The 12,857-nt window shown below is 36.2% G+C and overlaps 4 protein-coding genes across 5 annotated transcripts; all 4 read left to right on the top strand.

Annotated features, from left to right (window-relative positions):
- Positions 1-201: 201 nt before the first annotated feature.
- LOC122573980 lies at positions 202-1,174 on the top strand. Its single transcript, XM_043741048.1, has 5 exons — positions 202-357; positions 442-541; positions 602-720; positions 789-906; positions 992-1,174. The coding sequence occupies exons 1-5, from the start codon at positions 316-318 to the stop codon at positions 1,069-1,071; spliced, it is 459 nt and encodes a 152-aa protein (XP_043596983.1). The 5' UTR covers positions 202-315; the 3' UTR covers positions 1,072-1,174.
- Positions 1,175-1,305: 131 nt separating this feature from the next.
- Positions 1,306-4,033, top strand: LOC122573976 (leucine-rich repeat-containing protein 15-like). Its single transcript, XM_043741040.1, has 3 exons — positions 1,306-1,421; positions 1,519-1,828; positions 1,920-4,033. The coding sequence occupies exons 1-3, from the start codon at positions 1,360-1,362 to the stop codon at positions 3,765-3,767; spliced, it is 2,220 nt and encodes a 739-aa protein (XP_043596975.1). The 5' UTR covers positions 1,306-1,359; the 3' UTR covers positions 3,768-4,033.
- A 1,465-nt stretch (positions 4,034-5,498) lies between these two features.
- On the top strand, positions 5,499-7,956 carry LOC122573979 (troponin C, isoallergen Bla g 6.0101-like). Of its 2 annotated transcripts, none has more exons than XM_043741046.1 (5): positions 5,499-5,654; positions 5,892-5,925; positions 6,083-6,226; positions 6,308-6,562; positions 7,303-7,956. In XM_043741046.1, the coding sequence occupies exons 1-5, from the start codon at positions 5,652-5,654 to the stop codon at positions 7,326-7,328; spliced, it is 462 nt and encodes a 153-aa protein (XP_043596981.1). In that variant the 5' UTR covers positions 5,499-5,651; the 3' UTR covers positions 7,329-7,956. The 2 variants fall into 2 exon arrangements, with proteins under 2 accessions (XP_043596981.1, XP_043596982.1); XM_043741047.1 differs by having other exon boundaries at positions 5,603-5,654; positions 5,892-5,981.
- Positions 7,957-9,429: 1,473 nt separating this feature from the next.
- LOC122573978 (troponin C, isoallergen Bla g 6.0201-like) lies at positions 9,430-11,320 on the top strand. The gene is made up of 5 exons (XM_043741045.1): positions 9,430-9,562; positions 9,722-9,749; positions 9,828-9,971; positions 10,312-10,563; positions 10,970-11,320. The coding sequence occupies exons 1-5, from the start codon at positions 9,560-9,562 to the stop codon at positions 11,002-11,004; spliced, it is 462 nt and encodes a 153-aa protein (XP_043596980.1). The 5' UTR covers positions 9,430-9,559; the 3' UTR covers positions 11,005-11,320.
- The last annotated feature ends 1,537 nt before the right edge of the window (positions 11,321-12,857 follow it).

The following is a 12,857-nucleotide window of genomic DNA, read 5'->3' as shown; positions in this document are numbered from 1 at the left end:
GGATAGTCAGAAACCATATTTAACTCGTTGATGTTATTTATTCACCGTGAATAATTCTCTCGACGCTTATTACAGATTATATAACTACCATCAACTATTGCAATTATACATGGCATGTGTAAGCACATGCATTGTAGAAATCGTTATAATTATCTCTTCTGATACAAATCTAACACAGTTGTCACATACATATTGCCAAACACATTTAAAAACAAAATACTTAAAAGTGAACGTATAAAAGGTAACGCTAACAATCGTACAATTAGTTTAGTCGGTTCCTTACTTCGCGAGGAGATTCAACATAAGATTTGAAACATGAAGAATTCAGCGTTTCTTGCTTCGTTCATCCTCTATTGCGTAAGAATAAATATATCCTATTTTCAAACAATATAAACAATACGATGTCTGTCGTTTCAAAATATTCAAAGTTATCTACTTCAGGGTCTTTTCAGTCAAAATGTAATTGTGTCACACGGGAAACGTCCACCTTTTCCTCCCGAAATAATACATGATTGTATGGATCGTGAAAACATAACAACTAGTGAGTATCATAAGTGAAATAATTATTACATTTATCATAAAATCATTAAAAAAATTACAGAAGAATTGATGATGCTTGATAATTCACCGGTTGAGACAATCAAATTACTAGGCAGCAATAAAGAAGACTTCAGAAATATCGGATGTTTCTTAGCTTGCGCCTTCCAACAACATGGCGACGTAAAAATAATTTTATACATAAATATAACCAAGAAATTAACACGTTTCCTGATTCATTTATACTTCAGATGTCAGGATCTACTATGAATGTACAAACAATGATAGATCGTATGCACGGAATGCATCACGGTCACATAGACGCCAATCCGTTTTTCGCTAATGCCTTGCAAACATGTGCAGATTCGCGTAAGTATATTTGTTCTGTAATAATAATAATTCATATTTTATTATAGTGAAAATCTTAACAATAATTTGTATCTCTTTGTTTCAGTTGGAGGAATAGACGACGAATGCGAAGCGGCTCTTACCTTCCACGTGTGCTTGATGGAAGCTTTCCATAATAGATCCTAAATCAATTTATATTTTATCTATTTGGACGTGTCTGCTGCGATAATGGAAACTTGTTAAAAATTATTTGAATTAGTAAACTATTAAATTAGCAAGCAATTGAAAAGGATAGTTGATAATTTGTGCAACCTTTCTCTCTAAGAGTCCCAGTTCAAATATATCTAATAATGCGTGTGATAAAATTAATCAATTCGAAACGTAGATACGATTGCCATGCGTCCTAATACAATTGGATTATGTTTCTAGATTCGTCACATAGTCACGACTATCGTTTCGCGGTGCAGTATCGACATGTTCGCTAAAAAATTACAAATTTCCTCCGCCTTGGTTTCGAGATCTCAGGACTTACTGAGGTATTATACAAAAAATCTTCATATTCATCATTCAGTAATGAATAATAACAGCTCATTCCTATTCGCGAATAATTATTTAACGCATTAACGAATACAGTTTTGGATGGCGAAAACTTCTAGTACCCGTTTCGTTGTTTGGAGTCATTGCACTTTTATTCTGCTTGTGCTACATATTTTGGGATACGATGGATTATAAGATAATGGAGAACAACGTTTTCATCCAAGATCTAAATAGCGCTATAAAGAAAAATTCAACATTGTCCCAACAAAGTTTGAATGGCACTATGCGAGAAAAAATCGGTAAAACCTATTGTCAAACTGGTCCATCATGTAATGCAATAACCTGTTCGTCTATCCCGCAAGATTCTGGAACAGTGGTGTCAGAGTTCATCGAGAACAATTTCAAGGTATTTAAAAAAACAACGAAAGCAATATTTCTGCCTCATTAGCCCAAATGACGTATCAATTAGTTTATAGTATATTATATATTTCGTGTAGGCTATCTGCAAGGATACAACATCCGTGAAATTGTCACTTATCAAATGCAAATTCCCCGAGAACATGCTTCGAAGGAATTGGCTGTGTACCAACTTGTCGATCGAAGAGTTGACGTTCGAGCGCTGCTTCCTCAGCAAAATAGAGGATAACGCGTTTTCGTCGTCCATTTATGAACAGACGAAGAAGATCTCCATGATCAACAACGAACTCGTCTCTTTGCGTAAGGCGATGTTCTGTCACCTTAAAATGTTAGAGGTGCTGAGTATTAACGAAAATATCGTCAAGTCGGCTGAATTTAATTTGCTCGAAGAGGTGGCGGGTTCTTTGACCACGCTGGACCTGCGCCAAGCCATCGACAATCGAAAGGTGCTTCGAAACATAACGGGCGGAAGCGCATTGTCAAAGCTTGAATTATTGTCTTTATGGGGGAACTCCATATCCATGATCGATGCTGAATTGTTCGTCGGTGTGCCAATGGTGAAATCGCTTTATCTGCACGCCTCGAACATTGAGACAGTGTCGCAAGATACTTTTCAACCGATGGCTTCATCCATATTGCAAGTAACACTGTACAGCAACAATATTGTTTCGTTACCGCAGGGACTGCTAGACCACGTAGTTGATTCGAATAAATGCTTTGGTATGTTTATGTACGACAATCCTTGGCACTGCGATTGTAGTTTAAAATGGTTACAGGATTTCATGCAAAATCAGTATATCTGTATGGACCAGTCGAATGTAGTAAATTCGGATAGAAAAATTCCAATTTGTAAAACGCCTCAGGAAAAAGCTGGGAAGCCATTTACGACAGTGGATTTCTGTTCTCAGTCAACCACCAATTCCACCATATCTACCACGACACTTAAATCTACTAAACATGATTGGATCCAAACTACTACTATTACTCCTACTACTACAGATACAACCAATAGGATGGTCCACGTAAATTGCAGTCTCACCTATACATATATACAAACTGCTAATACACGCAAGCTGTTATCCACCGATGTTCTTCAGTTTCCTCCGCGATTTCCCCATTTCTACGTCTCGAAGGTCTCAGATCGCAGCATACTTGTGAATCTGCCCGACCTGAACAAAGAAATCACGCTGCTCTGGTTCGACAACAATAACGTCGACAGTTCGCTCGGCTGTGCAAAAAATGTGAAGTACTCTTATCTGCTGCAGAATATCGATTCGCAGGCAACGTATACGATCTGTTTGCTCGACGATAACGGGGACAACGTATCACCGTTGAACTGTTTGGCTGTAACTACTATGCCCACTTACAAGTACAGGACCTGGTTGACGAACGCAGACAAGAGTTTGGTCTTCCCTCTATTGATATCGTCGTTGATTCTACTGTTCTTCGTCGGTGCTTTCCTCTCGTTTCTGCTGATAAGGCGATACCCAACATTGCTTCGCGGTAACAAACGGATCATGTTGGTGAAACGCAGGAACGTGGATGCCATTGTGCTTCCAAAAGGCGTCGATATGGATGAGGAGAAACAGAGAAAATCAATCTCTGTTTCTTATGTTAGCAAGCTTTACGAGGATGGCTACGTTACGCCTTTGCCTCCGGAGAGAACTCTGCTTCCTCGAAGATCGAGAATATCTAGAACAAGCTCTCAAAGCGACAGAAATAGTTACGTGTCAGAGGTTGAGACAATAGAGTCGCAACTAGCTTTTTGGAAACTGAAGAGCGAGCTGGAGAAACAGAAATCAATTGCTCCTCCATTACCACCACATCCTTCCAACTTAGTTCCTTCCGTCTCTTGGGGAATAGATACAAAGGACGACCGTGATTATGAAGTTTTTAATTTAAATTCCGTAATACCTGATGCTTATTAGATCATTAGCCATTTTACAACAATTGAGTAATGATTTCAAAGTCGTTTACTGACACATACTACATATTTTGCAATGTGAAGTTACACAGTTGAATCTCTTCTCATTGAATCGAATTCTGTAAAATTTGACTGCCGGCCGAGAGGTACGCGTGTCAATGTCAATTTCAGTGATCATGTATAAACAAGAAGATTGAACCACTAGAAGATGTCGATAATTGGAAATATATATATATATATATATCGTAAATAAAATTTTAGTTTAATTTATGAAACGTATTCCGTTCTATTATCGTTCCTTGTATCATTGCAAAAATGTTTGTTCTAACGTCGATTATTATCATTGGCCAGTCTCTGTCGTTTATTTTTGATGATTAGGTCAGTAGTTCGGCGTAGCACGTCGAAGCTCTATCTGATTGGCTAAGGAGGTCAGTCAGCTTCGTGTCTGCTTCTTAGAAGCGGCTGCCAGCTCGAGCTTTTTTACTACCACGAGTGGCTGGCAATCCACTGCAATTCTCTAAAAGGACGCAATGCCAATATCAAACCACTGTACTGTTGGAGCACACTGCAATCAGTATAACTGTTTGCGTGTTCGCCCACCGAGTGCCGTGGAAATGACCGACTATACGCAATGGCACGTCACTAGCTTTCTACGTGCACTGCCAATAGCAGTTCCGGATTTGCGTGAGCTTGACATTGCCAAATGATGTAACACCATACCTAACACGTCCCATTTCTCCCTTTGTGATAAATCGACTTCTTTGCACCCCGATGAACCACGATCGAATACATTTTCTATTGTTTTTACGCTCGTTTATCTCTATTCCGAGTTAATCTCATTCTTTCGACATTTTCTTCTTTTTTTTTTTTTTGACACTAGAATTAATCTATGAAATACAAATATTTGATGAATTATTGTAATATTTATATTCAATTAATTAGATATATACTGATTCTGTTATATATGTTAATAAATTTTTATATTTATTTTGTTTGTATATCTTATATATCCTTGATAGAAAATTGTAATTACTGCGAATATTTGTCTATTTTATACGATGCAGAAATGATTGGAATGCATAATATTGTACGAAAATATACGAAATACCTAATAATAAGTCAAGTGTTATATTCACTATACATACATGATATTCAGGGAATGAAATGAGTTCCTATAATATTTATGTTCCATTTCTTTAAGTATGTTTATAAACATATGAATTAACATTAACAGCCATAATCTACTGATTATAACGTAGGAAGATTTTTTTTCTCCTTTTCGTAATTTTTCAATTTCACATTTTCAATCTCTTAGTCATAAAAAATTTATTTGATTAGCTTCTTCATTATATCCTCTAGCAGGAAACGACAACGACAAAGGTATTGGATAATATGAATCCTGATTGAAAATACAAAAAATCATATAAATGTAAATTTCAATGATTCCACAAATCAAATGTGGAAGAATAGATTAGGAAGATTAATATTGGCAAGGTGTATGTGTTATTAATAACATGTAAACAAGATGAAACAATAAGGAAAGAACAATCGATTTAAACGCCGATGTAGTTTGTCATTCACTGGTTGCGCCAACAGACTATACGTTTCGCAAAGTGCAAACCATGAAAGGGTCCCGATTAAGAATCTTTTTATAGTGTCTTTAGGTCGACAAATGATTGGTGATTGTCTATTGATGCTAATAAGAATGCGAGATTGCGTCTGTGCAGCTCTACTAATTAGTTTACTAACGCTCAGTGTGACATTTTCATCGGTACAGTAAGTTGTTCAGAAACGATTGCTCAGACGGGAACTGTTAATCATTTGCTTCTGTTATAACTGTGATTAGTTTGGACGAACATTATCGTTAGTATATCGAATCACCGACATAATGGTAATTATCAAAGGGATCGTTGAACGCGAGCTATCCGACTATTAAATTTAATAACAGATTAAAGAACGTTTCATTACGTGATATAGTGATATGTATTATGAAGATCGATCATTTTCTTGATATAGTGCTACAAAGTTTGGGTGATCTCTTATTTAGTTGAAAATGCTAATTTCCAGTATATATTATAATTAGTAAATGAGGTTTTAATAAACGTGAATCGATTTTTCACTTTTCTAGGATGACATTCAACTTAGCAAGGATCAAATTTCACGTGAGTGTCGATTTCATAGCCAAAAGTACCAAATTTTTTTAAAACTTCCACGCTATGTAAGTCAAGCTCTTTCTCCAATTTTTTTATTGCATTCAAATCTTTCAAATCTTACGATATAAAGTTACTTTCCTGTATTTTAAAATTTTCAACCTCGCAGAACTGAAAATGGGATTCGATGCATTCGATCCTGACAAAAAGGGAATCATCAGTACTGACTCGGTCGGTACCATTCTTGGAATGATGGGTATGAGAATTCCAACCGATCAATTGCATTTGACCATTGCTGAATATGACCCTTTCGGTAAATTAACAAATTACAATGTTCGGATTCTTCGAAATTAAACAATCAACATAAAACATCTTGATCGTCTTCGTTTCGTAGGATCTGGAGAAATTAGTTTCCAAGAATTTTGTAGCCTGGCCTCTCAATTCATGGAGGAGGACACTGACATGGAGGCAATGCAGCAGGAGTTACGTGAAGCTTTCCGTTTGTACGATCGAGAAGGAAACGGCTATATTACAACCGATGTGTTTAGGGACATTCTTCATGAACTAGATGACGCACTATCTCCCGAGGAGCTGGACATGATCATCGATGAGGTGGACGCTGATGGTTCAGGAACGGTCGACTTCGAGGGTACGTATAATGTACTAGAACTCCGTTTATCTAAACTCTTATCTGATCTTTCATACTCAATGAGTTCAACAAGTTCAAAACGAATTGAGCTTCAAAGATATATACGACATTAAACTAGACAAACTTAACATATAAGACGATATTAGAAATACAATAAGCTATTTTAAACGGCTATTTTAAATCATTGTGTTCAACAAAATCTAACTTACAAACATAATAGATTCAAACATAATCGTTAAAGACCACCATGTCGATGCGAAGTAAAATATAAAAGAAGAAGAAGGATTCAGATAAATAGAGTTTTACCATAAACGAAAATAATATGGCGCGATTGTAAAAGCAATAGAGAGCTAGTTTATAATATACGTTTTGCCAAGGCGAAACACATACATAAATTGGAAACATTTCCCAATATTTAAATTTCTTCTACAAAACACGTATTGTGTCTTGAGTACAAGTCCTTCAATAAATGCTTCTTTTTAAACCTTTAATTTAACTCTGGTATCAAACAACTCCTAATTTAATCCCATTTTATTACGAATCTCTACTGCGGAGAATGTAAAATACGATAAATTATTACAGTCATCTATAACTCAACAATAATATACGAGGATTAAAATCGCGCTGTATCGCTCTCGCCTGGTATATCGTAAAGAAATTTTAGATCAATCCGGTACAGAGATCATGTTACACTAAGAATTTGTAAATCAGTGTCGAACAAAGTTCGTTTCACGTTGCAGAATTCATGGAGGTCATGACAGGCTAAATTATCAGCTTGGCACGAGGCGGTCGTCCCTCGTGTTTGTCACCACGAGAACGCATACAAACGAGGCTACCGTCTGTCCTATACACGTGGAATATGCCATTTATCGAGACACTGTTGGCAAAGTATGAAGTAAAAAGTTCGTAGGTGATGTCTGTTAGGGAGGAGTAAGGGTAGATGCAGTTGAGAAAGTATTTTTGACGTGTGGGTCGCTTTTGGATTCACAATCGGCTAAAATGTATTTCTATCTATGCTGGGATTAAACGGATGAGTTCTCGCGGGTCTCTCGCGAGGCATGGTATGTATCTGGAAACAGGTTTATATCGGCCGATATAAATTGTCGTTTCTACGTAATTATCATTGTGCAAAGTAGTTTCTATTTTGCTCATTATATGCTGACTAAGGGAAGATCGAGAGATCGCGTGAAGCTTAGTGAACTCGAATTAGGTATTACTTACATTTAGAGATAGATTTCTAATCTTTATACTTTGCCTACGAAACCTACGATCGTCTGTAACAGTCACAATACTCATAAACGATTAAGTATAATTGTAAAACCGTACATTTAAGATTAACGAAATTTACGTAAGATTGTATGTATAATAAAAGTACAAAAAAATAGCAAACGCAATTCGTGTAATTTATTTCTTTCTCTGTTATAATGTATATAATTGAATTATAAATTACATAATGCCATTAACACTTGGATTGCACAATTCTCTAATGAAGAAGAAAACTATCAACGATAAATCTTAATCCAATTAAATATCCATTTGTTTATTTGGATATGCACATTTGTTTGGATTTAAATGAATATCCTAACGTTGAATATTCAGTCCCTTTTACGAGTTCTTAATATCGCACAATACCCAATAATATTACTATTATCGAATTAAGTACCGTTACCTCGAAATCATATTATAAGGAATGCTTAAATCCGCTCGTGTAATAACACGTGTGCCCTCGAGTAAATATAGCTTTAAAATTAGCCCGTGCTAAAGAACACGTTAGTCATGATCGTTGAAAGAGCAAGGAATTTTCGCTAGGAACTGAACAATGTGTTGTGAAAGATGGAAACCGGCGCTAATACCCTCGAAATATAATGGCTAGCTCTAGGTGCATATTATGAGTGTATAATTAGCTTCCTAAAAATACGACGGATACATTTATTACGTCGAATTGTCTCCGAAGATTGTGCATGATATCATCATGAGCCAACTTCGTCTATTGTCGTGCTGTTTTTTCTCGACACATTGATCATGAATCGCGAGTTATAGAGTCGCGGAAGCTCTAGCGATAAACGAGGCTAGCGGTCGAGAGATTCTTGCGAAACGAAGCTTTTATAGAATATAAAAGATTCTCCCTGCGGCGAGTTATTACGCTGGCGATCGCGATAAATATGGCGAATACCGGTCGATGATGTAATTTTTCGTCGCGTGGATTGAATTATAAATAATTGAAACGTATTTGTTCCTACAAAACTATGGTAAACAAGAGCATTGTGATGATTTGTTGAAAATTGATATCTGTAATTACGCGTATGAGAAATAAAAAATTCTATATACAGTCGCCTCGGAAAGTAAGTTAATGATCCCGTTAAAAGTTTAAATATAAGATAGTTACTTTTCGAGGCAGCTGTATGTGATACTAAATTCACTCTTACTAAATTTCAGTGTAACTTTCATATTTATGCAGTCACGATTGTTGATAATTCTTTACAATGAACGTCAAATACGTAACGAGAGAAAACGAATCTTTTTCAATAAAATGTAGATGTAGATCGAACCTCTCAGGAGTTTAAATAATTGAATAAAAGAATAAATAAATTATCTGAAACATGATTTGGAATATCGTAGTTAAATTTAAAATACTTCAGTTCGAGCAATACATCAAAAAAGCCACCTATATGTTACTCCCATTTGAAACAGTGTTAATCTGATAATGGCAATGAAACGATCCAAGATAGAATAGCAAATTGAGTACGTTGCCTCGAATTTCACACAATTGAAGCTCCGCTTCCGTGGAAATGCAGAGTGGGGAGTGTCCTCGATGAATCTGAAAACCGCTAGAGTTCCTACGTAGATATTACCCGGTCAATCACGTGCCAGATCATCCTAATGTCCACATAAAACAGAAGTCCACAGCCAGAATCTGGTGCATACCCGGATAAACCGTCGATGCTGTCGTGTGTTAACAGCAGAGTTTAAAACTGTGTATCTGATTATCACATCAACATGGTACGTTGTCATGAATAAAGATTCAACGTTTGAACATTATCAATATTCTAAAATTTTTTCTCATAACATTTTTTGAATATATTTCGAGTTACTTTCTTTATTGTTCTCTTTTAAGAAATTATGACAAGTGAGAATAATGAAAACAATACGTGATTTCAGGATGATCTGACCAAGGATCAAATTGCTCGTAAGTATTTCACTTCCATTTATTCGAATGGAATGTTGAAACAATCGATTATTAATAAATAAGTCCTATCTTTTATAGTGTTGAAAAAGGCCTTCGATGCCTTCGACCACGACAAGAAGGGTAGCATTGGTACCGACATGGTGGGTACCATATTGACCATGTTGGGCTACGAGCTGAGCGAGAAGACGCTGAAGGAAATCATTACAGAAGTAGACGAAGATGGTAAAAATATCCATCACTATCTAAACTTTATCATTCAATAACTTCTCAACTACTAATCCTAAACAGAACTAATTAATACCAAAGACACCTAGCATGCAAAAATAATTGCAAGTTCCTAATATGTATCTAACAATTTGCCACATCAAATCTTTTTTGTGCGTCATCACGGAAGTAAACGAAGATAATAAGAAAATTCATCGCTATCTAAATTTTACCATTCAACAATTTCTCAATTAGCAAACTTAAACAAAACCAAATGACATATACCATAGACATTTAACAAAATTTTTATATGATAGTCTAACAATATGTCACACCAAACTCCAAAAATTTATTACAGGATCCGGACAATTGGAGTTCGAAGAGTTCTGCACCCTTGCTGCCAGATTTTTAGTGGAGGAAGATTCGGAGGCGATGCAACAGGAGTTACGCGAGGCATTTCGGTTATATGACAAAGAAGGCAATGGCTACATAACAACCGCAGTGTTTCGTGATATTCTTCATGAGCTGGACGACAAATTGACACCACAGGAATTGGACATGATGATCGAGGAGATCGACGCCGACGGTTCAGGAACGCTCGACTTCGATGGTGGGCATTATCATACAATTTATTAGAATTAGAATTTTCATAGTGTGCCAGTCAATCTAATTACCAACGCGAACCTAGCTCTACCACGTCAGGAACAGTTAACGCAGGAAATTGTGTTGCACATTGAAAATTATAGGGAACGCTTCGACGTCGTTTGCTAAGAATCCATCAGTCTGGTCAATTAATTAAAGCTTGTCGTCTACCAAGTTCGAGCGTTTTCACTTCAGGCGAAAAAACGAAACGCGTTTATACACCAAACTTCTCTATTTACCGAGCAATCAGTTCTCTCATACATTACACAGTTTGAACGGTTATATTCCTGCTAGGTTATGTCACAGATTTCCGTGCATTTCGACACGATTGCAAGCCGGCACGTGATCTCATAAATTCTAATTTCTCGTTTTAGAGTTCATGGAAGTTATGACCGGTGGTGACGACTAGATTATATGGTAGATAATTAGGATGGACAGCGTCTACGATTAAACGCGACAACGATTGGCACAAATGCTGTTTCGCATCTGGATACCAAGGGCAAAGGGAAGGACTGCTCGACGCGTATAACGTGGTTTAAGATTGGAAACATTTCCGGTTCCACTTTTCAATTTAACCGCACTTCCAACGTCGATGTACGGCGAATAACATTGCTAGAACGTCGTCGTAAGAAGAAGAGAACGAAAGAGAATGAAGTTAATAAAAATTTCAAAATAAAAAAAGACTTTTTAATTACAAGTGAAATACAGAATATACAGTTGTTAAACGTAATATTTTTTCGTAACCCTTAAATGATATGGCTAGCAATGAAAGCTAGTAAGTCCACCATAGTCGCGGTTTTGTTGGTCGAATCGATTCGACGCCTGAATAATTGCAACCGGGTTTGTACTCGGGGTATGTCGTTGGGAAGCTTTAACGGGGCTGCGGTGCGAGAAAAAGCACCAAGGAACCTGTAATTACCACTCGAGAAAAATTAAAAATTAAGAAACAGCTTCATTAGCTTGCCGAATTTTTTTACTTACTCCTAATATATACTTTATTCGAGAGAAACGATTTGTTGTCGAAAATTAAATCGTTAAAAATTTACATGCTTATATTAAACCAACGTATTAAAACAATAAAATTACCTTTTTGTACAAAGAATCGAGTTCTTGCTACACATTCAATCCCGCGTAGTTTTTGCGATTACATCCGGAATGATTTAAGTTTTTCATAAATATCGTAAAGCATTATTTACGTCCAGAAATGTGGTTGGTAATTATAAATTCGACGGTAAGCGACAATTAGTGAAGTAGAACCTGAACGTTAGCGGATATTAATGAACGCCAACAATCTTGGCAGCCATTCATTTAAATCGCGTCTACAAGTGCAAATTGAATTTTCCACTCACTCTTACGAAAAGCGCAAGTGTATGCTAATCTGATAAATTCCCTCTCGTGTTCGCGTCAGTACATATTTTCTTATCCCAGTTTATTTATTTACTCGCCACCGTCTGGTTACGATAATATTAATCGTTGCATCCATTTTCGAGTACAGAAAACACGGAAGCCTGTGAGATTCTTTATTTGGCGATCTATATCGGTTATCGTATTACAGAAGTAATTTTAATAGCCGCTCTGAAGCAAAGTGACAATTTTAAAGAAGTATATTCAGTGTGAAATTGTGTCATCGAGAGAAGCGTAGACGTTTTCTAAATTATTCGAGATCCTCACCTCGCACAATTTGAAGTTGGAAAAATTTATCACGGAGTTAATGTACTGTGTATCCGATACACTAGCCAAATTTCTAAATGTCACGAACCTGCTACATAAATTCGCACATGATTGAATTCGCGAAATCGCCTTCGAGCTCTGCAGAGAGTTCTATGACTGCTTTATCTATACAGTAAACCTCCTATGATAGAGAATTCAGAACGACGTAGTATTGTTTTCAACACACTCATCGTTTCGATCTTGGACACAGTGAACCTATTATTTTCCTATATAGTAGGACGCTACAGCATCTCTTAAATTTTTGTGTCTGAACTCTACATTACACAATTAAAATTTTCCTCCATTGAAGTCTGGTTTATATCTTCAAACGATAAATATATTAGGTTGTCCCAAAAGTTTCTTTCCAGGAACAAAATGGATCATACATAATTCAATAAAATTATATAAAACAAAATATGTTATGCATCTACTATTTCCTCATAAAACAGAAGAAACTTTCGGAACAACTTAATACTTTGCCGACTATGAATATTTTTACTGTTTTTATATTCTAATTATTTTAATATAAATCTGCTATTTCATTTACATCAT

This window comes from Bombus pyrosoma, linkage group LG12 (assembly GCF_014825855.1).
Source record: "Bombus pyrosoma isolate SC7728 linkage group LG12, ASM1482585v1, whole genome shotgun sequence".
NCBI classification, from domain to species: Eukaryota; Metazoa; Arthropoda; class Insecta; order Hymenoptera; family Apidae; genus Bombus; species Bombus pyrosoma.
This window is presented reverse-complemented; position numbering and strand designations above follow the sequence as displayed.